The 23,039-nt window shown below is 42.5% G+C and overlaps 1 protein-coding gene across 4 annotated transcripts in view; it reads right to left on the bottom strand.

Annotated features, from left to right (window-relative positions):
- Positions 1 to 185: 185 nt before the first annotated feature.
- The window catches only part of stard8 (StAR related lipid transfer domain containing 8), a 63,220-nt gene continuing 40,366 nt past the window's right edge, over positions 186 to 23,039 (bottom strand). For all 4 annotated transcript variants that reach the window (XM_064350434.1, XM_064350436.1, XM_064350435.1 and 1 more), the window contains 13 exons: positions 16,993 to 17,064; positions 15,878 to 15,959; positions 13,628 to 13,691; positions 11,995 to 13,262; positions 10,885 to 11,058; positions 9,732 to 9,891; positions 8,654 to 8,852; positions 8,019 to 8,229; positions 6,906 to 7,020; positions 6,263 to 6,484; positions 3,808 to 4,025; positions 2,798 to 2,980; positions 186 to 2,114 (listed from right to left, as the gene is read on the bottom strand). In XM_064350434.1, coding sequence (XP_064206504.1) covers positions 1,997 to 2,114; positions 2,798 to 2,980; positions 3,808 to 4,025; positions 6,263 to 6,484; positions 6,906 to 7,020; positions 8,019 to 8,229; positions 8,654 to 8,852; positions 9,732 to 9,891; positions 10,885 to 11,058; positions 11,995 to 13,262; positions 13,628 to 13,691; positions 15,878 to 15,959; positions 16,993 to 17,064 — 3,086 coding nt within the window. In that variant the 3' untranslated portion in view covers positions 186 to 1,996. The remainder of the gene's footprint in view (positions 2,115 to 2,797; positions 2,981 to 3,807; positions 4,026 to 6,262; positions 6,485 to 6,905; positions 7,021 to 8,018; positions 8,230 to 8,653; positions 8,853 to 9,731; positions 9,892 to 10,884; positions 11,059 to 11,994; positions 13,263 to 13,627; positions 13,692 to 15,877; positions 15,960 to 16,992; positions 17,065 to 23,039) is intronic.

The raw sequence follows: 23,039 nt of genomic DNA on the forward strand, positions 1-23,039 counted from the left end.
GTCATCTTTTAGTTTTTCATAAGAAGCGTAATACATTCAGCCTATGTGTCAATTGAGTGTTTGGTTGCGCCATTACACATTTATTAGGTCGCTTCAATGATTTAAAGGGAGTGCTGACTACAAAAAAGCAAAAATAAAACTTAAATGTTGTGAGTAAAGGTATTTTTACACCAAACACACAGGAATGGAGGTCCTCATCATCTTTATTGGTCAGTCTAGTAACTGATAAGCACTTTAATGGGATTCAGTATTTGTAATTTGGACAGTTCTTTAATATACAAAATAAGCAGAGGGCAACAACACAAGGCGTGTGAGGCAGACAAATTAACATTACGAATGCAATATGACCGCAAAGCATTATACCTAATAAAGGGAACAATATGACCACTTATAAAGACAGGCAAACACACAGATATAAATAAAACACTGAGACATAAAAACAATATCCCCCCTCCCCCCATGCGTGTGCGCATGCTCACACACACACACACACACACGCTTGCACACACAAAACCAGTTCTGTACAACGTGCCATTATAAAAGAATGTTATAATTCCTTCTGGACACCATGATACTGAACACCAATGCCCACAGCTTGTTGACCTCTGATTTATCAGTGGGAAGAGTAATAAATGGTTTGGTTCAGCGAACCCACAACATAATTCCCGATAAAATAATAGGATGCTCAACAAAAACTTCCAGAAACATTAACATGTCGGTCGTAACAATTATGAAGCATCAGAACACCTTAGAGATTAATAATACAAAAAAAAAAAAAAAAACCAAATAAATTAATCAAGATTATTCTCATTTTAAAGACCTTCATGAGGTGAAATTGAAAGAAATGGGAGTTGACTGGTAAAGGCAGCATTTCTGTTTAAGGGGAAATATGTACTATATATATGTTTGAGATCCTTGCAAACGTAAAGAACAAGCCAAGGTTCCGTTTGCACGTCGTTTAAAGAGCTAAAAATATTACGCTGCCTTCCCTACAATACACCGTCCATGGATCTGCAAATGTAATTCACTTTCTTTCAGACAGATGTTTGGCATGCCAGTGAAATTAACTTTCCTAACTGTGGGACCGCTGACATATGCACCATTCATCAACTGTTACGCAATCTTATTTACAATGCTAAAATATATTATCCTTGTTTGAGCAGTGCAGTTTCAAATAAAAGATTTGAATGTCATCAATTAGCAACGAAAAGTACAAAGATTCTGAGTAACAGTAGCTAATTCATAGACCTCTCCTGAGTTGTTAAGTATGAACATGTAAAATATCCACTATTTTCCACTCATTAAGTTTTTGTGACTACAAATCAATATAAATTGTCAAGATATTATTATAATATATAGCAGCGCAGAAGAGGTATGTTATGTAAAAGATTTGCATTAGCTAAATAATGTGACAAGAGTACACTTTTCCTGATGACTGCACTCTTGTCAGAATCAATATACCAGAGAGGGATTTTTCTATAATAATGACCCTTTTTTGTAGAAGCTGTCTGTAAACAAATTATCAGGACAGAATAGTGCCACCGTAATCAAATGGGAATTATGGCTTTAAATCCTTGAACATAGATGCTACTTCTATTCCCTTGGCTTTTTGGTTGATTAAATTTTTTAAATTCTTGTTCCTTTGTTTTCCTTTTTCGTTTTTGCAGGGGACAGAGGGCGGGGATCGGGGAGTTCTGTCCGAACTCCCAGAGTTTTAAACCACAAGATAATGTTGTGCTCTTCCATTCCGGCAAATGTAATCTTTCAAAAATGTCCTTAATTTAACACCAGATGTGTGGATTTCACTCACGGACAGAAAATGGTTTCACTGGCTGCAGGATATTGTCTGTTGCACTTCCCTGAGGAGAATAAACACAACTTAAAATTCCCCTTTTGATGAAAGGTTGTGTTCAGAGCCAATAATTACACAGAATCACACCAATCTTCACCTCAGGTCCGGTCTCAGGCTTCGTGACGCCCCCCCCCCACCCCGATTTCACAGTTTTGTCTCAAGTCCCCGAGCCGCCAGGACTGAGAAGGAATCTCGTATCCTAGCAACCTCCACAGCGCAGAGATGACCGAACACTTTGTTGTACCACTCAGGGGAACGGCCTCTGTAAATAACACAACAACGGGAAACATCTCAGCATATCTCAGCACCCAGACCCATAACATCCTTAATCCTTATATGCTTCTATTAGGCCTGAAAAAGCCTTGAGGATGAACTCAGGTCATGAAGTCGTACTTGTATCAAATTAGATATCAGCAGGTGTATGAGGGGGATTATACACAGTAAATAGTAATGAAGCAACTAAAGCTACAGATCAAGCAGGATAATACGTACATATTCTCTGTCAAGGGAAACATTTACACTGAAATGTTACAATTCCACAGGTTGTGTTAGTGCTCCCAGTTTAGCCATGAATCCAAGGAAGGAAATGCAGCACCACTAGATTAGATTAGATAATACTTTATTGTCAAATTTCTCTGAAATTTGTCTTGCGTCACAAGCTTGGACTAGGATGCGACACTACTCCAAATGTAGCCATAATGCGGTACTCTGGCTTGTCCTCCCAATAAGTCTCCCTCCCAGTTTGTCTCTCTCATTCAAGCTGCTTTATTGGCAATATGAAGTTGCACAGATTTGTGAATATTTTCAAAGCAAAGAGAAACAATACAATAAAAACACAACAACGTGATTTAACATATCCACAGCGACAACAACAACAATTCTGACACGCGCGGAGAGAGAGAGAGAGCGGGAGAGAGAAAGGCGGCGGGAGACGGCGGCACTCACCGGAGGTCAGCTCTGCAGTAGTGAGTCAGGCAGGACCGCCCCGCCCCGCTCGGCTCGATCAGGCAGCGGGAGGTGAGCAGCACCGCCCGCAGCCCCGCCTGCAGGAACACCTTGTCCTTGTCGTGCTCCACGGAGGACGACACCAGGAGCGCGCACCCGCGCGGCAGGCTGCTGTCCCACATCCTGCGGGCGCAGAGGGGAGAACGCAGGCCTCGTCACACACCCCACCTCCAAGCAGTGGCCTGACTTGTGTACCGCGGTGATGACTAAAGACCCATAGCCTACTTCTCCGCACATTCTGAACTTTCTAATCGAACCCCAACCCTAACAGTGCAGAATGAACACGGGACATTCTCATATGCTCGGCTACAAAAACTGTCCTTTGTAGTTCGTGTACAGCAAACTGCTGAGCGGAGTTTTTCCTCGTTGTAACAGGAGGATTTTGGAGGGCTGTCGAGCTAAAATAGCTACAGCCTCCCACAATCTGGAATTAAATCAAAATTCAGCTGGCAGGGTACTCAGGGGTTGCCTCAGTGCATGACAGACACGTCTCTGGTTGATCGCAAATCCGCAATCTGCCTTCAGGCGTTGCTTAAACAGTACGGGTTTCTGAGACATATTCCCTAGTGCTCTGCAGAACATATCTAAATGTATTTCATAGGATACTTATTCTAGTCTGTGCTCTACCCAACTGACAGAGAGCCTACAGTAAAAAGAATTAAATAAAATTTTTTATTGTCCATTAAACACATTTAAACAGAATTTCCTATAGCACCTGCAATATCAAAATAATCACACAGAGACCGGCAGGACACACATACAAGCGAGCACACAGTATGTGATTCCTGTTCCTACTGCAATTAATTTCTTGGTGACAAGGCCATTCTTTAAAATGTAAAAAGCCGGGGGGAGAATGATGATACAAACGTGCTTCGGCATTCCAAATCTGGGAACAAACTTAACCAAAATAGGGGCTAAAATGTTTAAAATAAAGTACAACAGTTCAATACCTCAACACTACGAAGTCCCTCCGGGGGTGTGGAGCCATGCTGTCTGTCACGTAGTGGTACACTTCAGTGTCGTTCTCCAGGGACTCGATGACCCGGCTGTGCAGCAGGTCGTCGTCCCACAGGTGGCGCTCTCGCAACACTCGGTGCAGCACGGCGGCAGGCGGGGCTTCTATCTCCGTGGAGACCTTCCACAGGCGAATGGGATGTCCATCTCCTACCTGCGGAATATCAACCGGGATCAACCATCGCAAATGTTGCCGTTTCAGCCTTGTAAAAATAAATAATATAAAATGTATCTGAAAGAAGCTTGTAGTCTTACAAAAAAACTTTTTGCATAGTTACTTCACTCAACATAAAACTGGATAAAATTCTCATTGGTAACATTTCTCCTAGGCAGAGCTGGAGTCAATCCAACTTCAATTCAATCAACTCAGGAAATGAATTAGAATTTTGAATTGAACAATGATATAATGATTTTATCAAATCAGGAATTGAAATTCAGTTCCTTCAGTCTCCCAAACATGCTCCTAGATCTAAATTAAATTGAAATTTGCCCTTATCTTTGACACACAATTAATTGTGGGAGTTCAGACTTCATTTTTCATGATGCATAGTTTGGTAAGTTCAGTAGTCACCAAAGAAACTCGCTAATCAATATTAGTAAAGAAACATTCAAAAAAAACATGTTGCCTAAATCCAGGCCATATTGATGAAGCACACACATAGTGTGTACTTCATCAATGAACCCTGAAAGAGAGCAACCTCGAAAGTCGGGACACCGCATTTAATGAAGACAAGGCAAACCCTGTTTTAAATATGGATGCCAGAATAAGTTATGCAGCCTGGATTTGAAATTGACGTAATTGAAGATTCCTCATCTCTAAATCATTGACAGGCATGAAAAGGGACACACAGAAACAACACCAACATAAAAACCTCAACTAGGTCAGTTCAATTTCATGCTCTGAAACTAGCATAAATCAAAACTCTTGCTTTTAAAATTTTCATGGTCTAATTTCTGTTTGAAACACCATGAGTACAAAATTCTGCCAAGGGAATGCTTACAGCTCCAAGACTCAAGCACAGCATTTGAAATTTTTCCCACCACTGGCTTAAGTGTTTGATGTAAAACTCACTTTATACAGAACTTCAAGTTGGAACTTGCAGTTAAATTTTCCCCGGAATAATGTTTCATGTTTCTTAAAAGCAATATTTTCTGACCGTGACACCACAGTATGGTACATCCACACCTGTCAGTAAATGTGTTAATGCGGTGATAATAATCTGTTGTTCTGAAAGTTAATAATCAAATATCAAATGTGCACTGTTGTAGCAAAGTAATGAATTTTACAGATGTATTTTCCTGAATTATGTATTGGTTTTTACCACTATGCCTTGAATGCATGGTGCAGTATAACTGTACAAATTAACAGAATTGTAAATAAAGTTGTCATATTTAGTACTTGGTTGCACATCCTTTGCATCCGATAACTGTCTGAAGTCCACTACGCTTAAGCTGGAAGTATGCTTAATATGAAGGCAAACTCAACTGAACATAGCACCACATACAAGCCAAACATGGCACCGCATACTAATGTGTGTACACTCCTTCCGGCTTTGAACTGTTTGTTTAGTGATCCTCCAAGGGGGTGCAGATTCAGGGCTCTCTCCAATCACTTATTTTCCTCGTGTCCTTTCCTGGCGTCCTTACTTACACCCGATGGAGGATGTAAGGAAAAGATGCAAGGACAGAGGAATTGAGGAAACGTGTTAGGCAAATGGAACGCTTGTCAGTCACATAGCTCAGATAGCACCGATACTGGCAGTGGAGTTGTCCGGTTAACCCGCTGTTAAGTGTCCTTGAGACAAGGCACCTAACCCCTAATTCCCCTAACTGGCTCTGTCACGATGGAGGCATCAAAGTGCGCTGGATAAAACGCTAGTAGGCAAATGGAGTCTTACCATTTGTTCAGTCAATCTTTAAAGCCACGGCAAATACATGGCAGATGGGGAGAGGTGAATCCACAGGTTAATCATTTATACGTCACACATTCCGGAAAAAAAACTTCCGCAAAGGATGCACTCATGTGTCCTTGGTCAAACATCCTTCGAGAGCCACCTAGCTCCTTATGCCTAGCTTCTTCAAGGAGAATTTAACAGGTCTGAATGTCCTTAAAGATGGTGGACCTCGACTGACACTCCCTGCTATATACATCACCAGATGTACAGAGCCAAAACAACAAAATTGTGCCACTGTCCAAACACTTACAGACTGCACTGTATGTCTTTCTGGTGAGGCTGAAAATAAATTCCCACAGAAGCGGTCAAAAAAGACTAATTTAATGTAATGTAATGTAAGGTAATCTATCTCCAATGGTACCTAAAAGTTGATTAGCTTTGCCTTTGTTTCCTACGGCCTCATAAGACGGTTGATTATTGAACCTGGTTCTAGTACCTTCTTGTAAGAGAGCTCAGTGTTCTCAGGCCCAGGGGCACTGTGCCAGCCCTTGCTTCGCTCTGTGGTGTCTCGTAACAGGCACTGGATGCTCTCCTCCAGGTAGGCCTGATAGTCCACCGGTTCGCCCTTCAGACTGCAGCCCAGGCCGTGCAGGGGAAGCGGCTGAGCGTCCGCGGCGATGTAAGAGTTCCTGGACTGCAGCATCATGTCATGGGGGATCTGCTCCACCCAAACAAAGCGCAAAGCATTATTACATGACAGCAACATGCCCATTTTGGAAAAGCACAGCAACTAAATGAACAATGAAATATATGTGGTAGTGTGCTGTCGTTCAAAATGTCTATTAAATGATGTTTGCCGAAAAAGACAATAACAATGAGACATATTATCACCACTTTTTGGTTATTCAAGTAACTTCATTGGTGGGTGCAACGATAAAGAGCAGGCTGTCAGTTCTGTTCGCAAGTAGGTACTGAACCTGAACTAGAGCAAGTAACTGTTCAGCTGTAACAAAATTAATCTTACCAGCAAACCCTTAAAGTGAAAATGCAGAAAACTTGCTGATGCTTAGACACTATGTAAAAATAAATAAATAAACAAACATACACCTACTGAATCAGAAATATAGAAAAGGCTTTACCTGGAAAAGTTTCTTGCATTCTGCAATCATGTGACTGAGTCCCTGTGTAGCGGCCATGTTTTCATTCAGATCCTTCTGGTCTGGTTTACCTGCTGCTCCCCGTCTACGGATTAATCTACCATGTGGAAAAAAATGAATAAATAATAATAAATTGAGCATTTAATATTTATTGTTTAAAACAGATGCTGACAAAAGTGTAAACAGGGTCAAAAGTCAGAATAGGGTCAAAAAATATATCGTTTGGTATGAATAAATGATTTGTTGCGTAGGTGGATGCATTCTTCTAGCGAGCTAAACTAATACCTAATCTGTATTAGGTCAAAATAATACAGATTTTGGAAAAAATAAAAACTGCACATTGTATAACTGAACTGTCAATCCTTTGCAGCTTTCTCAAAGGATTGACAGTCATACTGTGTTGAGAAGAATAAATAAACAGTTTCCTTTATTTCTTGATCAAAGTTAAGGAAAATATTGATTGAATATATCCAACAGCGTTCGTCTGCACTCAAGAAACATACATTTCGTTTTTCTGATTTTGTCTCCCTGACTCCGTGTGACAGTCAGGGGAGGAGTAAAAAAAAAATGTATATAGTTATGTCAGTCAAACAAAATGCAGCATTGAACAAACAGGGCTTATGAGCCGGAAGAACAGACTGGCAGGAGTGGTATCCCTTTTATAAGGTCGCATGTCACAGTAGTTTTATCTCACATGCTGCAGCCTTGAAATGGACACTTACATTGGCATACTTTGAGAAAAGAGGATGGCCCATTAACAGCTGTAATTTTGGCACTCAGAACCCAATATGGAGAAATCAGAAAGGGACCACCATTATTCACTTTTTTGCAATGGAACATTTGAATGGAATGAGAAGAGCCAAATCCATTTGAAGTTGGAAATAGCATTCAGAACCCTTTGGCCCCTTAATTGAAAGGGTGGCTGAAATGCCTGAAATGATTTGATGCATGCAGATAGACTTCTACATACGAGCATGCAGACACACACGCGCACACACGCATGCACGCACGCACGCACGCACACACAGACAGACCACCCCCCCCCCCCCCACACACACACACACACACACACGTGTCTCGTGCAGGGGGCCGTACCTGGGAGAGGTCCCCTCCTTCTTGGAAACGTTGAGGTGGAAGACAGAGGGGGCGAGGCACACGGCCAGGTTCCCCGCGGTCATCTGGTTGCCCTGGGCGGAGGCGATGTCGCTGAGGAAGTAGAGCAGGGTCTGCAGCACCTCGCGGTTCTCGTCCGGCAGCAGGATGACGGCGGCCTGCACTGCCTGCAGACACTGGTCCTTAGGGACGCCTGAAGACGGGAGAGGGGGAGCCCAGGGACGACAGAGTCCAGGGGGACAATCGGCTCATGAGAGGGGAAGGACCCAGAACTGGCACCTTTGGGCCACCGTCTGAACCAGACTCAAGACCTGCCTCCATCTTATCTCCACCCCAAACCCCGCCCCCTTGTACTCCGACCTTTTGTATCAATGGCATTCCTAAGGCTTCAAGTTTATGCATTTAAGTTTAGGAGCTCATCACCACAGCACATTCCAGATTCATGAGCTTATCAACTTAAAATGTACGTTTTTACTTTGGATTCTACCTAATCTCTTTTTTCGACTGTTAATGATTTGTTTTATCTGCTCCCTTTTATTGATGTCTTCCGCTTTTCAATATAGTATTTAGCTTTTCAAGGTGAACAGATTGGCATTCCCTCTCACACCGGGACTCACACTGGTAAATCTGCAGAAAGGTCTCGGTGAGCTTGCTGGTGAAGACGGGTTCGGGGAGGTCCCTGAAGTACTGCTTCAGCATGTCAGCCACGTCGTACGCCGACTGGCCCTCGTAGCTGACGTGGTCCGGGGAGTTCTCGTTCAGCTGTCTCAGAGCCTGGATCCTGGACTTCACACCAGACTTACGGAAAATACCCACCTACGCAGCACAGAAAAGCCCAACTCAGCAAATAAAGAAAAGGTTTCCTTTTAGGCAAACTTCAAAAGAAGGCAAACCAAGACAAGCTGAATGGCCTGTTCTAGACACTATGTAGTCTTATGTTCTTATACAGGTACCAAAGGTGACCCCTTGTAGACTGCTCAATTAAAGGACTGTGCAAGTCTCAGACTCAATCTGTGATGGGGCACTGAGATAGATGCTGTACCTCTGAACAAGCTGCTTTTTGTGTGTGTGATTGATGACTGTATTATTTAGAAAAGGTGTTCTTGGTGGAATTGGATTTGTGTAGGTCAATATGATGAATGTTACTGCAACTGCAAATCCACTCCTTCTCTCTCTCTGGCGGATCGTCCAGATGGTAGCTGATGATAGTCCTGAAATAATGCTATCACTATTGGTCCTACTTGTTTTTAACACATCTGTTATTGTTTCCAACGCACTCTTAAGTCCCCCTTGGGTACCCATGCCACATCAATCTGAAAAAGGGAAGCCTAAATAAAACCACAGGGATGCAAATTAGCGAAAGGCAAATTCTGTACACACATTAGAAATGATTTTTTTCACGCAGAGAGTAGTGTGTGGAATAGCCTGCCAGGTCACGTAGTAGAGGCAGAAACTCCAGGAATTATCAAGACCAGGCTTGATACGGCGTTAGATACCATCTAGCCTGTGGGTAATCAGAGCTCTAGGTACAATTTAGTCAGGAAAATGGCAAGCATTGTTGGGCTGAAAGGCCTGTTCTCGTCATTCTGTTATGTTGTGCTATGCTATGCTATGCCATGTAATGTTATGTTATGTATGTTATGTTATGTCATGGTGCACTGAGCCCTACATGGGATGAGTACACATAGGCTGCACCTGGTCTAGGCACTGGCTCCGAATGTATCGCATGGCCTGCTGAATGCTCTGGGGCAGCGGCTGACCGCTCCTCTGCACATTGATGATCGGCGGGACGCCAAAGACGTTCCTGTCCCTGTAATCGGGGACCTTGCTCCTCTTCATGAACTTGGGCACCGTCCTGTGGAAGACACACAGATGAGCAGGAATTAGGAGATTTAAAACCCACTCGGTGCCCCCGCCACACCGGCTGAAGGGTTAGAAATTTTCAACAGCAACGCACCAATTTCCCTGAGCGTAGGGGTACATGTGACATGAGAAACAAGAAAGAACAACACGCTTAAGACTCATTCGGGTCCAATACTATGGCTACTATGGAAGGAGCAGTAAATTTAGGAACGATGAATAATGGCTGTATATGTGTTTTTTACTTTTATATTCCCCATTGAAAAGACTTCAACACAAATTTACACTGAGTAATGTAAGTACAGTTGTTACCTCTAGTTACCAGTCCCACCTATCATATTAAATATGAGTATTTAGGGTATATGAGTATATAATTATTAAACATGAGAATAATAATACACATTGCAAAGTAAAAATACGACTGAAAAAATAAAGAAGCAAACTTAATTCATTTAAAAAAGAAATTGATTTTAATTCTTCTAAGACATTAAGGAGAAATGGCTCTCACTTTCCCAAATTAAATTCACTCTCTATATTAAGCAGTCAGAGGTAGGAGGCTGAGCCATTACAATAGTTACCACTTAATTACATCTCCTTCATCTTCCACTGCAAGGGAAAGCAGCGGGATGCTCTTGTCTGAACAGCATCCAAACACGCATGGTGCAGGCTTGGCTGGTCCAAGACTGCGTGCCAGGCCACAGCACGTGGTACTGTTTCTTTCACTTTGCCATTTGACAATGCTGGTCCAACTGTGCGTGTGTGTGTGTGTGTGTGTGTGTGTGCGTGTGTGCATGTGTGTGCGCACAAGTGCTTTGTGGGTCCTTAGTTGTGTGAATGTGTGTGCGTGTGTCCGTATGTGTGTGCATGTCTGCGTGTGTGTGTGTGTGTGTGTGTGTGTATGCCAGTGTGTGTGTGTATGTGTTTGTGTGTGTGAGAGTGGGACAATACTGACATTCAATGTAGTCCTCCCTCAGGAAACATCACTCACCAGCTCCAGCCGTGCTTGCTGGACAGGCAGTACTTCTCCATGATGGCTGTTAGCCTTAACAGGGAGAATTTCTGCAACAGATTGAGCTGAGCGGCAGACTGCCTGTTTATTTCCAACGATGCCGAGGTCAGGCTGGGCCTGTGGGAGTTTTGGAAACTGTGCCACCTCAGTTTCCTGAAACACAAAGAATCGCATCTCAGTTAGGGGGCTTACCTTTGCAGACCTGTTTAGTATGCCACCTCACATTTGTGTGCAAATCAGGTCATCCTTTTCCGTAGTGCTGCTGCTATTATGGACCTATTTGAATGCAATTCTGTTCTTAGTCTCGTAAGTTACTCCGGATAAGAGCACCTTGCTTAATGGATGTGATGTATGGCAATGGAAAGCACTTTCTCCATCTTGCTTATAACAGCCAGTGTTTTGTTTACCGTTATGTTTGCGAGACATTAGCGAAGAACACAAAAATTGAATTAATCTAGCTATTTTGTTCTGAAAAAATATTTATTTTTAAGGCAACTGGCATGGAAATGGGAAGCTCTCATTTGGGTATAAAACTGGCAATGGCCAGAAATATTCCCATTATCCTGTTTATATACAGAATTCTTACTCTTCCGAAGGGTCAAATAAATATAAGAAAAATTTAATTCATCATTATTGCCTTGGCAGCGGCTGTGGCATTGGTGATTTAATAGCAATAAACACCTTGAGAAATTGTTTAACTATCCTGCTTTTCTTAATTAGTGTTTAAGTCGTAAATTTTTCACATTTCTTGCTCCTTTTTGTGCTATTTTGCTAAGTTCACTGCTTTTTAAATTCCTTTTACTGATGCTATTACTGATTTGTCTGTACGATTGTTTACTTGTTTGATCATGTTTCTCTTTGCTATGTCTGTCAGAATGTGAATGACCTCACATCACAGGTTACTCAAAACTTCGTTCACTTACTCAAGTTTTCCTTGAACTAATAATAACAAAGGAAAAAAATGAATGAAAAGATAAGAGAGAAAAAAGTATTTCTGGAAGAAGTAAGTAGTCCCCAGAAGTAAGTAGGTGGTAGGGGAATTTAAAAAGCAGACAGTGTTTTTCTATTAAGATTGTTCCGGAATCTGACCTGCTGGGCCTGGTTAGGGAGGCGCCTACTCCAGAGTCTCGTCTTTCCCTCATTTGCATCTCTTCAGCCTCGTTCAGGGAGTTCCCCATGCTGTCGTAATCGCTCACCGCCGTGCCGACGTCGGACATGGACCGTTCCTCGTAACGAAGGCCGGGGGTATAGGACGTTTCACCCTTTTCTTCGGAGTCTTCCTCGTCGTCCCTGTCCCCCAGCTCCAGACAGACCCTCTTCGACCACAGGTCGACGTTCTGCTGGACGTCGTGGACGTGCTGCAGGACGTCGTTCAAGTGCCGGAAGACCTTCTCCCCCTCCAGGCCGACGAGCTCCTCGGAGCTGTCGAACATCGCTGGCACGTTGTCGTAGATGCTCCCCACCGAGCTGCACGAGTTCCTCCTCTGGCGGAGCCCCTCTAAGTGGGAATCGCTGCTGCTGGCCACCGAGAGATCCAGCTCGCCCACCCTCCACCTTCTCAGGTTGTCGTTGGCTAGGGGCCGCAGGCTCTCGATGGAGAGAGACCTGGGGAACGTGCCGGGTTTGTGGTCCTCCGGGAGGTGGACGAGGCAGTTGTCTTGCCGGCTCCCGAGCCCGGTCACCAGCTCTTTCCAGTCGGGCGTTCTCGGGCCCATTTCATAATCCTCCAAGTAGCGCGCGTTGCGTTTGGTTCTTCCTGGCCCTTTTTCATCAGACTGGCCCACTCTAGTCCTGCAAATGGTACGGGCCCTCCTGCTAAAAAGCAGGCTGCTCTGTTTCAGGCCTGGGAGACTCTCGTTCGGCGTGCAGTGCAAGCTGGCGGGAGATGGCGAAGGGGGGGCGGGGCCTTCCCCCACATCGGCCACTTCCTTCTCTCTATCCTTTCGCCTGAACGACTCGATCCGCCTGAGGAAGCCCCTGGAGCTCCTCTTGGCCTTCTCTCGAAGGCAGGGGCGGGCCCTGGGAGCCCCCGTGGCCTCTTCCCCGCTCGGGGCGAGCCTGTCGGGGGGCCCGGGGTCGGAGATGGCGTCGTCGGGCTCGGCCACTGTGGCATCGCTGGAGGAGGCTCCCCGGGCGCTGCAGGCGCTCAGGCTGCTGCCGCTGCGGACGGACGAGATCTCCAGGTCGCTGAAGTCGCTCAGGACGCTCTCGCTGCTGGCGGAGGTCCTCGCGGAGGACGAGAGGCCATCCCCGTTGGGCGGGGAGAGGGTGCGCAGTCTCGACCATCGCTTACTGTCCCGCTGGAAAGCCCAGCGGTCACTGATGGCACAGAGGTCATCTTCCTCAGAGTCTTCACTCTGCATCAGGGTGAGGGAGGGAATATCTATTGTCATTTTCAACAATAAACAATTTATAAAAAGGAAGAAAGAAATGAAATAATAAAAGCTTAACCACCAAATAACATAAATGACTCATACATGTGCAGATATATATATATATATATTCAGAGATATAATTTATATATTTGATATAACAGAGACAATGTCACACACTATATAGCTGACATAAAACTCATTGCAGATGATCTGGGCATGAATGCTTCAATTTGTTGGTGAGGGAAAAACTCAGCAATACAAGCAATAATAATAAAAACAACATCAAGTAGCACACATAGAGCAGGGATAGTCTACAGTCCCCTGAACTGAATGTGTTGGAAACCCACCTGTTTGCGCTGAAAATGAACTTCTAGCTTCATAGAGGCACACTTGTTTAGAGTTGTCAGCCTCCTGTGAGAGAAATGATGGGGTTAGAACAGGTCCCTTGCCCTGAAAACTCTGACATATCACCTCATCTGCTGAAACTGTGTCCAGCATAGTTAAAGCTTCAACCTTCAACCTCCCAGCAACAAGTCTGAGTTTGGCAGGGTGCTGTAAAAAGCCTTCTAAAGCCACAGCGATAGAAAGTACCATACGTGCAGCCAAATGCAGGGGCTGTGCAAGAAGGCTTCTCTCGCCCACGTTCGGATCAAACTCATATTTCTCAAGTCACACTGAAACGGCAACTACATGCAACAAATTGCTCGAATAAATTGCTCCTCTTCATCACTGCCTGAGAACACTACAGATACCGTGAAATGGCCCGCATAATCATTAATCACACGATTCCATTTTAACTCGGTTATCTCAGGCATATCCATGCATGAGAAGGACATGGGAACAAACGGAATCGCTCAAGCGTGTTCTCACCAAAGGGAACCCCCATAATTACAAAGAGGCCGAACACGACCCTTATCAAAGATAAAAGGTCCACAGCGACAGTGTGCAGACAGGCTCTCTGTGAAGCCTGTGGTACTCACATATCATAAAAGCCCGCATGCCGTACATTCCCAGACAAATCAGCCACTACACCACTCCAAGGTTCACATCAAAAGGACATCGCATAACTGAACGTATTGCATTAAAATATTTTTTCCCCTTATTTTTACACAATCCGAGCGATGCGTTCAGAGACCTTTTCAGCTCAGATGGTTCAGCTGGCATCAGAGACGTAGGAGGGTATTTTGTGGCTTGTAGTGTTTAAATAAGTCGCCAGCTTCTGAGCGAAAGCAACGGAAGATTTCACCTGCTACAGCTGCTGTGCTATTTGCGTAGGACCAAGAGGAGTAGCGGTTACCTGCTGTTCACAGATTGGCGAGGAACACACTCATTTTAAAATGTGTAAAGTAGCTCCTAATAATCTAAATAATTTATATTTTCCCTCCTCAGTTTGGAATACCCAGTTGTATTTTCATAAGCGCTCATTGGCGTAACCTCCACTATCCATGCAGGAGAGTCCAAACAAGCCTGCTCTCTTCTCCATAATGCCATATCAGCTGCCACTTCTCATCTTACAGTATATATTACTGGAATCTTAGTTACTGCAGACTGCACCCCTGAATATGCCTATATCATGAGGATATCTAAGACTCACAATCAGGATCTCATTTCAAACAGATTATTCATTCATGAAGCCATATTTACATTTTAAAACTAATTCAGCTGGGAGACACTATTCTGTTGAATATTCAAAAGCGACTGAAAGCTTCAATGCACTTCAGTTCAGACCACTGGCATTACGAAAACAAGCAATTGTAAGAGAATGAGTATACAAGGTTTTTCCTGCATAGAAATGTCTTAGGCCAGCCGCATACACATTTTTTCAAGCCTCCTTTAGGAAAAAAACACCAGTAAAACAATTAAAAATGGTCTGTGGATTTATTGGTATAACTTGTTTGTGGTTGATACAGCATTTAAATTTTTTTCAATGTTTTGACTGCCTTCAAGTTTACGTGCAACCTTTGAAACACTAAATTAACAACAGTAGGATCCACTTAAGTGCATAAAAGAATGAGACGGACAGGGAGAGCTGATGACATTCATCCATCCTAGCTGCCCATTACCAACGTGATTTTCAACAGAAAACTTTCAGTGTATTCAGTGTATTTATGCCACATCTTCCCCCCCTTTACCGTGTATTTATAAATCATTATGCGTTGTAATTGGACAGAATTCCATGAAAATGTTTGAAATAAGTGCTCATGGTTTATGAAAATATGCAATCTCATGGAATGAATGGGAAATAGTTCAGGATTTGGCAATTCTATGCAATTCTAATTCTATGGAATACTACTATTCCTGTAGAATGTGTCATTTCTGGCACTTACAAAGTGAAACTTTAGTAAATATTTAACTAAATTGATCCAATTAAATTTTTTTGTCACATTCATTTTTTAACTCGATGTGTTCTCTTGTAGCTAAATATAGGGAGATGACACATCAAGCTGACGATGGCAGTAAAGCCAGACCAACCGCAGTTGTTCTGACACAAAGTCATCTCCTAAGCCCTATTTTGAGCCTACGAATTTCACCGGGAATTCCAGTCAGGCTTGTGTTGGAGATCTTAATGCACTTCAAGGCTGCTGACCAAATCTTACCTGCAAAGTGATTTCAGTGAGTCCCTGTCCAGAAAGTCGTGGTCTTTTTTCACAGAGGGTATATCAATAGGAAACAGAGCATCTGTGAAACAAAAACATGCATAAAAAAAACAAGTGTTATGAGGGAGGGGAAAATGCATGATTTTGGATTAGAATTATCTAAGTAATTTAATTTCACAGTTAATCAGCTTTCTTCAGAAACAAAATACTTATTTTTAGAACCATACATACATGTGTACATATGATGACTTAATAGAGGTATAGTGACTGCTTTTGACTGTGATGTAGCACCAAGGACTCCATGCACACTTTAACAGGTAGCCAACAAAGTCAGGCGAGTAGGGGTGTGACATAATTTCTCACTCCGGCACACTGTCTCATTTCAAGGCCTAAAGCCGGGTCACATGTACCTGGAAAATGGCACACAATTTACCGATCCATTGCCTTTACTGTTACAAATTGGGTGCATGTGAGATTGAAGCACATAGGCTAATTAAAATGAGGCTCTTAGGCAATTAGGCTACATATTTTGCACCTTATAAAAAGAACATTAGCCTCCTGAAAATAGGGTGGCAAGTTCAATTATCTTCCTCCTGGCAATGCAAATCATTTGCAAATCACAGACCCATTCTCAAATTACTCCCATTTTAAAGCCCTTTGTCATTAGCTACATGTGCCCATTTATACTGCCCCCCCCACTGGGAACAAGTGACTCTGTAAGCTGGATGAAACAATGACAATCAGACCAAAAGTCTCTGCTAAATAACTGCATTAACATAATGGAACATTAGTCATCTGGATTTACACAATACGATCAGGTAAAATGAGCATGTTTGATACAAACTATTCAGTTCTGTAATGTGAAGCAACACAGACTTCAAGTGCAGGTGAATATATAGAATTAAGTGCATAACAACTGTGTATAATGAGAAACGCATAACACTTGGTCCACCTCTGAAACAATTAAACACTATCATTGACACCTGCTCATACCTTTAAAATGATCACTGTTCAATATATCCTTGTGTTGTTTCTTCAGCATTCATAATTGTATCTCTTCAGCTGTAAGCTGTCTACTATTGAAAGTGTGACCAATCCTGCAATTGTGTCATTACCTTCGTAAAGTTGCGCGTATTGTGGAAAGCCAGCAGCTCGTAGCCAGTTGCACGCTTCTTTAGCTTCAAGTTCTGAAAAAAAAAAACACACAGCATGTGCCATAAATGGTCGGCCTTTTCTTTTACATCACTATGGGCTCTTTTGAAAAGCTCCAGTCAAGGGTTTTTGGAACACTATCTGGTCATTTCAACCAAATTTTATGCTACTCCCCGCGTAACTGGTTTTCATTCACTCTCAAACAATCTTAAGAGACGAGCAGGAGATTGGAGTCAAGAGGTGACTGTTCCTTTCAGGAATTTCAATGCTAGCATTTTTTTTATATCGTAGTAAAGTTTACCTTCCTCACAAAAAATGGGTATTCATGCCCTGGCTTGCAGAACAGCCTTTTAAATATATGTAATTGCCATTCCCATACTCATATCCATCATGCATCACAGAAAGGGAATGTCAAGGTGCTGCCTTGAATTGAACACTGATTGGGGTTTATTTGAACACCTGTAAAAGACAACAAAGCTGGAGATGTGAGACACTGTGACAGAATCTGCAGAGAAAACGCTACTGTTCGGGCGCATCAACGCCCACTCGTGCACGCTTCGCTGACCACTATGGCCACAGTTATTGAATATTTTGAAAGTTTGACACAAAGAAAGTTCTGGAAAGTAGGCTACTCTATTCCAGTCTCACAAACAATTTCAGAGAAGGGAACCAATTTATCTGCAAAAGCCATGCTAATCCACACATTTCCATCCACACAAAACTGATCCGCATCGCTGAAATTATTATGTTATACCAATTAGCCTATTCACTGTATCAAAAATCTAATCAATCAGATCCTGATTGGTTCCCCCAGAAGCAATGACCGGGTAAACTACATAGGTTAGGAACATTACTCAGTTATTAATTGGCACATCTTGAGAACTGTAATTAAATGGCACATTTTGGGAACTGAGCACAGGGAAAGTGCCAGAAGGAAGTCCCCCATTGGTGCAGCGATTCAATAACAGCACAACCATCCTTACTCTGCCAGGAAATAGCATTGCAGGTTATTACTCCACCAGGAAATAAAACTAACAGTACAAGTGATTGACGGTGCTGTTCTGACAGACTCAGAGGACAATAATCTGGCAGGCAAGGCGTGAGGGATGTGGAGAGATGCTACAACGGAGCCGCACAGGGGCCCTGGGAAGGGAAATTCAGGAAGTACTGAATGAGGAGGAGGACCTCCAATCTTTAACCCCTTCACGCAAGACCGAATGGGCTAACCTCAGACATTCAGTGCTCCTGCAACCACGCTATGAATGGAAACAAACTCTGTATTCTAGCTTTATTAGTAGACAATACACAATAGCTAACCGCACCAAATATGCAGTTTCTGAGCACCACCATAGTCGTGCAGTTCGTCCATTCGACAAACACCCCCTGCCCAGTCTCATCTGCAACAAGCCTGGCACTTCGGGCAATAGCATCTATCTGGGAGTTCATAAAAGTATTCTTTCACCACCGAAATTAGCATTCTGTCATAGCAACAAGATAAAGTCAACAATAGCCCGAAGGTATGTAAATACAGTGGTGAAAAATGCTGCTCACTTAACAGCAAAATAAACAAGAGTAATTCTTGCGTATGCCATGTTATTCTACTACCAATATATGTGATTAAATATGAAATAAATTTACAATCTTACCATTTCCATGTAAAGATTTCAATAATTTTGCTCATCAGCATGGCTAAACCAAATTCTCACCATAGCATTACTGTCACAGTAACAGTAGTAATGTTAGCTAACAGTTAGTACTTTAACTGAAATTAATGAAAACAATAGTGTTTGAGGGCATTTTGACTTTGACCTATGACTTTAAAGCCCTTAACCTATGTTTAGAATTTGTGTGTGATCATGCTATCTTCCAAATCATTCAGATAACATCATGCTTTATCTGTAACTGAGACCATTACAGCAAAAATCATTTTAGTCTACAGGTTGCTTTTTCATTCTGTTTATTCTCTGTGTTGCTGGTACAACTTGATGCGAAAAGTGCCGTAAAAATTTTCATTTTCATCTGGCCAAAGTAAAAAATAAATAAATAAAAAAGGGCCCCAACACAATATGTGAAATCTGTCTGGGCAGCAGAATTGAATAACCTGTTAACAGATACAATACAGTTTAATAAATAGCACAAACAATTCTCAGAAGTGCATTTTGGGTGCAACCCCACCCAAACAAATATACACTACCACTACAGTCAACCACTACAAATAAATCTGAAACACTGAGGGTGTTAATTCAGCTCTAGAAACTCTGGAATGTCGGACCAAATGTTATCTGTTAAGAGTTGAATTAACACTGGACATAGTGCCTTGTGCTATTCTCTGATCTGGGCATTTTACATACTGTAGTGTAAGCCTGCATAGCTTATAGTATTCATAGGTTTACCGTGAAGCTAGAAAATCACCAACATTTGATGGAGGGATATCGTTCTATTGTATTCTTATTGTACAAAATGTGGGGTATTTGTATCTATCTACTACTAGGCATAAATACTCATCAATTACTGTGGCTGATGTGCCGATGACACAAATTACTCCAGTGTCATAAATGGTAACATTTGTAAAATGGCATCCCACCCCCATGCAACAGAAGATTACAAACTGCAGGATACAGAAAAACGCACAAGAGTGAATGATGGCATATTATACAGGTTAAGTACTTTGCTCAAGGGCATAACGGCAGTGGAATCGAACCTCAGATTTTGCAGACTTTGGTCAAGGAGTTTATGATCCAGGACATGTATAGCTTTACCTGTTTTATATGTGAAATCTCTCAGTATTTCATTTCAAACTAAAGGAGAACAACTTTATTTTTGAATTTTCGCCAAGATCATTACATTAAAATATGAATATAAACTAATCTAAGCTCATATTGTAAATGGTAACAAGTGTCCTGCTTCATTTAAGCCATTTTCCAAGTCTCGGTGCTGCTCACGTCTGACATTATAAAACCTTTAATAGTTTTAACACTACATAAACAGGTGAGGATTGGCCAGATTTGCAAATGGGTTAAATATTTGTACTTTTACATTGTTAGAAGAGAAAAACATGACCAGATATCTATGTCACAGCCCACAGGAAGAGACCTGTACCAGGGGCAATTACATTTCAGATGGAATAAAGTACAGAGCTGACATATTGAGTCCAGGTAAGGGCTGAAGCTGCTCAGGGCAGTTGATGTAAAGTGAACGGCACCCAGATCACAAACTAAACCAATTTCAGACAGGAAACGTACGTTATGAATTGAACAGGAAAGTGACAAGGTTACCTGCAATGAGTGCAGAAAATGCACACAAGAAAGAACACAGGCTGAAATGTCGACACCTCCACTCCCACTCCTGAAGCCACTGAAATTCTTACCAGGCTCAATTTCTGTGGGTTAAAGTATTCTGCTGAATCATGTCAGACATTGAAGGTCGCAAAGGTGACAAGCAGGAAATAATGCTTTAATTAAGGGCAGTATCACCCTCATTGCACTTTGTCGGCTACTAGGTTGTTCCTACTGAGTGTGAAATGAGACTCATTTTGAAAAGGCCCTGTTAAAGGTCATTAATCAGACAGTTTTGTTAAACAACCAAAGCACATTCTCACATTTTTTTGTGATATCACAGCTGTTATCGTACCCCATTATACTGAAGCCTGTAAGTTGAGTCAGTAAATAGGCATAATGTTTTATGTCACCCTCACCCTGTGGGAAAATGTAAAAAAAAAAAAAAAACAAGACCAGGTCAAAACCTAGTATATAGCTGGACCTAACACAAGTGATCCAGCCGACCAATGGTGTAACTTCATCACTCACTCAGTCACATACATTCGCGTTTATAGGGCTGGCCCCGCTGTTGTGGTCCAGCCAAAAAAAGATGAAAAATAAATCAAAGGAACTGAATGGTCAAAACTTTCTTCTCTGTCTTCCTACATAGCTTTTCACAAAGCTGACAATAGTCCATCTGTGGGTCTACATCCTAGCACATATAGCGAGGTGAAGTGGAAGTCCCATTGAACAGCATTTCCAGTATACTGCTATATGCTATGCTAGCACATTTCATCATAGATGGCAACAGCGACAACTTCATACAAGCACATGAAGCATTGTTCTGCAACCACAAAATTACAAGGCTCCACATAATCAGCAAACGATCGATACGCTGCTTTTCATTACTTTTTAAAACATCTTGTATTCCTTCATATTCAGCATATAGCAATATATATTAACCTTGAAACACATAGGCCTACTTCGAACCCAGATTTAAACACTAAGTAGTTTTCTTATATTTAGCTTTAGCTGCTTTATTAGTATATAAGGGGGGGTATACCGGAAGCATCGTTCCCGAAACTGTTCTGCTTCACCTCCCTACAAGGTTAGATCAGTTACAACGGGGTAGAATGCTAAAATGCTTTAAGAATCTGCGGTAGTCTGTTAAACAGTAAGAATTCTAGGACGTTCTGTCAATCTAGTAAGTGCACACTCTAGTAAGTGCTCACTACTAAGTGCTTTGTCTATCACAGCAAAGTAGATTAAATATAGGCTAATGGTGTTTGGACTAACAGCTATAACTCAGGCAGTTGCCAGATATTTCAAATGATTTCTGTGTCTCGTGTAATTAATTAACTCAATTAACAAGCAATAAAGGTGAATAAGGCTTGGAACAGAATCTATGTCAGTGCACCTTTTCACACAAGAACACAAGCTTAATAAACTTCTCACCCCCCAGTTTTCCAATCAAAGCAGCTCTTGGCACATTGTCATTAGGTACAGACAGAAAGCAATTATTATGGACACATTCAACAGAATGAAAAACAGCACTAAGGCTAGCCGGCTGGCCTGTTCTGATCAATGAGAACAGCTGTACCCTACACGTGGCAGGACTGCTACTGCAACCGCAACCGCGACAAGTTCACAATCCATTACAGACAGTAATAATAACCAACACTCCCACTTTTATATATACTGTGCTGTCCCTCCAAAATGAATAAACAAAGTGAGAATGCTATTTCATATCAAATTTGGCTCACAACATATCTCAAAATTAAATAGGGCTATGGCCTCAATAGCCCAGCCCAAATACACAATGCAATCTTACATGTTCCCAATTTTTTTGGTTGGTATTCAAACAGGATAATGCTAACATGCAACATTACACTCGGCCAGCACATGCCAAAAGCTGTAAGACCAGAAGCAGCGTGGTGCGGAAGCTGAGCCAGACAGTCTAGCCGGAGGCAGGGCGTTTTCACCATAACAGACCTTTTTTTTATCCCTGGTGGCCAATTTGCTAGTTTCCATTTCTCCTTGCAGCATCTTCCCCTCCTCATCTTCCTCTTAATCCCACAATGCTTTGAAACCAAGATGTCCAGACAAGGGGTAGACTAGCCTATATCTTCCCAAATCTCACCTGAGCCCCGTAACTATGCGCAGCCCAATGCAGAGCAAATCAGAGGGCCTCTCCAAAGCTCAGTAAATACAGCAGACCAGAAACGCGACTACAGCGTGATTTACGCGTGTTGCTGCCCTGTTGCTTAAATGAGTGACTTAAGGTGGAAACACAGAAACGCACCGAGAGGGCTGTTTGAATTGAAGGATGAAAGAAGTCAGGAGCACAGAAATACAAATTAGTGGACACAAAGACGGCACACCCACAGGAAGCAGCGTGGGCACCGCATGCTCAAAGTCAAACGCTAAACCAAGAGCCGGAACGCTCATTGACAGCAGGTAACGAGCAGCCAAGAAACTGGGGGGGGGGGGGGCAAATCTACGCTGGCAACCTAGGACACATCATTCAGAGGGTGGGCTGAATAAAAGCACCAGACAAAGCATGACAAAAAAAAGTAATCAGAACCACTTTTCAACCCTTACACAAGCAACGGACAACAATGCAAGCTGTTTACAAAGTGTACAAAATAATAAACTTATCATGGCAGTGGAATTTTCATCAGCCTTTTTCATAGCGTGCAGTCAGTAACAGAGGCTTACATTAAATGTAAACTTTCACCTTCAGTTGGAGCACA

This window comes from Anguilla rostrata, chromosome 9 (genome assembly GCF_018555375.3).
Source record: "Anguilla rostrata isolate EN2019 chromosome 9, ASM1855537v3, whole genome shotgun sequence".
In the NCBI taxonomy this organism is placed as follows: Eukaryota; Metazoa; Chordata; class Actinopteri; order Anguilliformes; family Anguillidae; genus Anguilla; species Anguilla rostrata.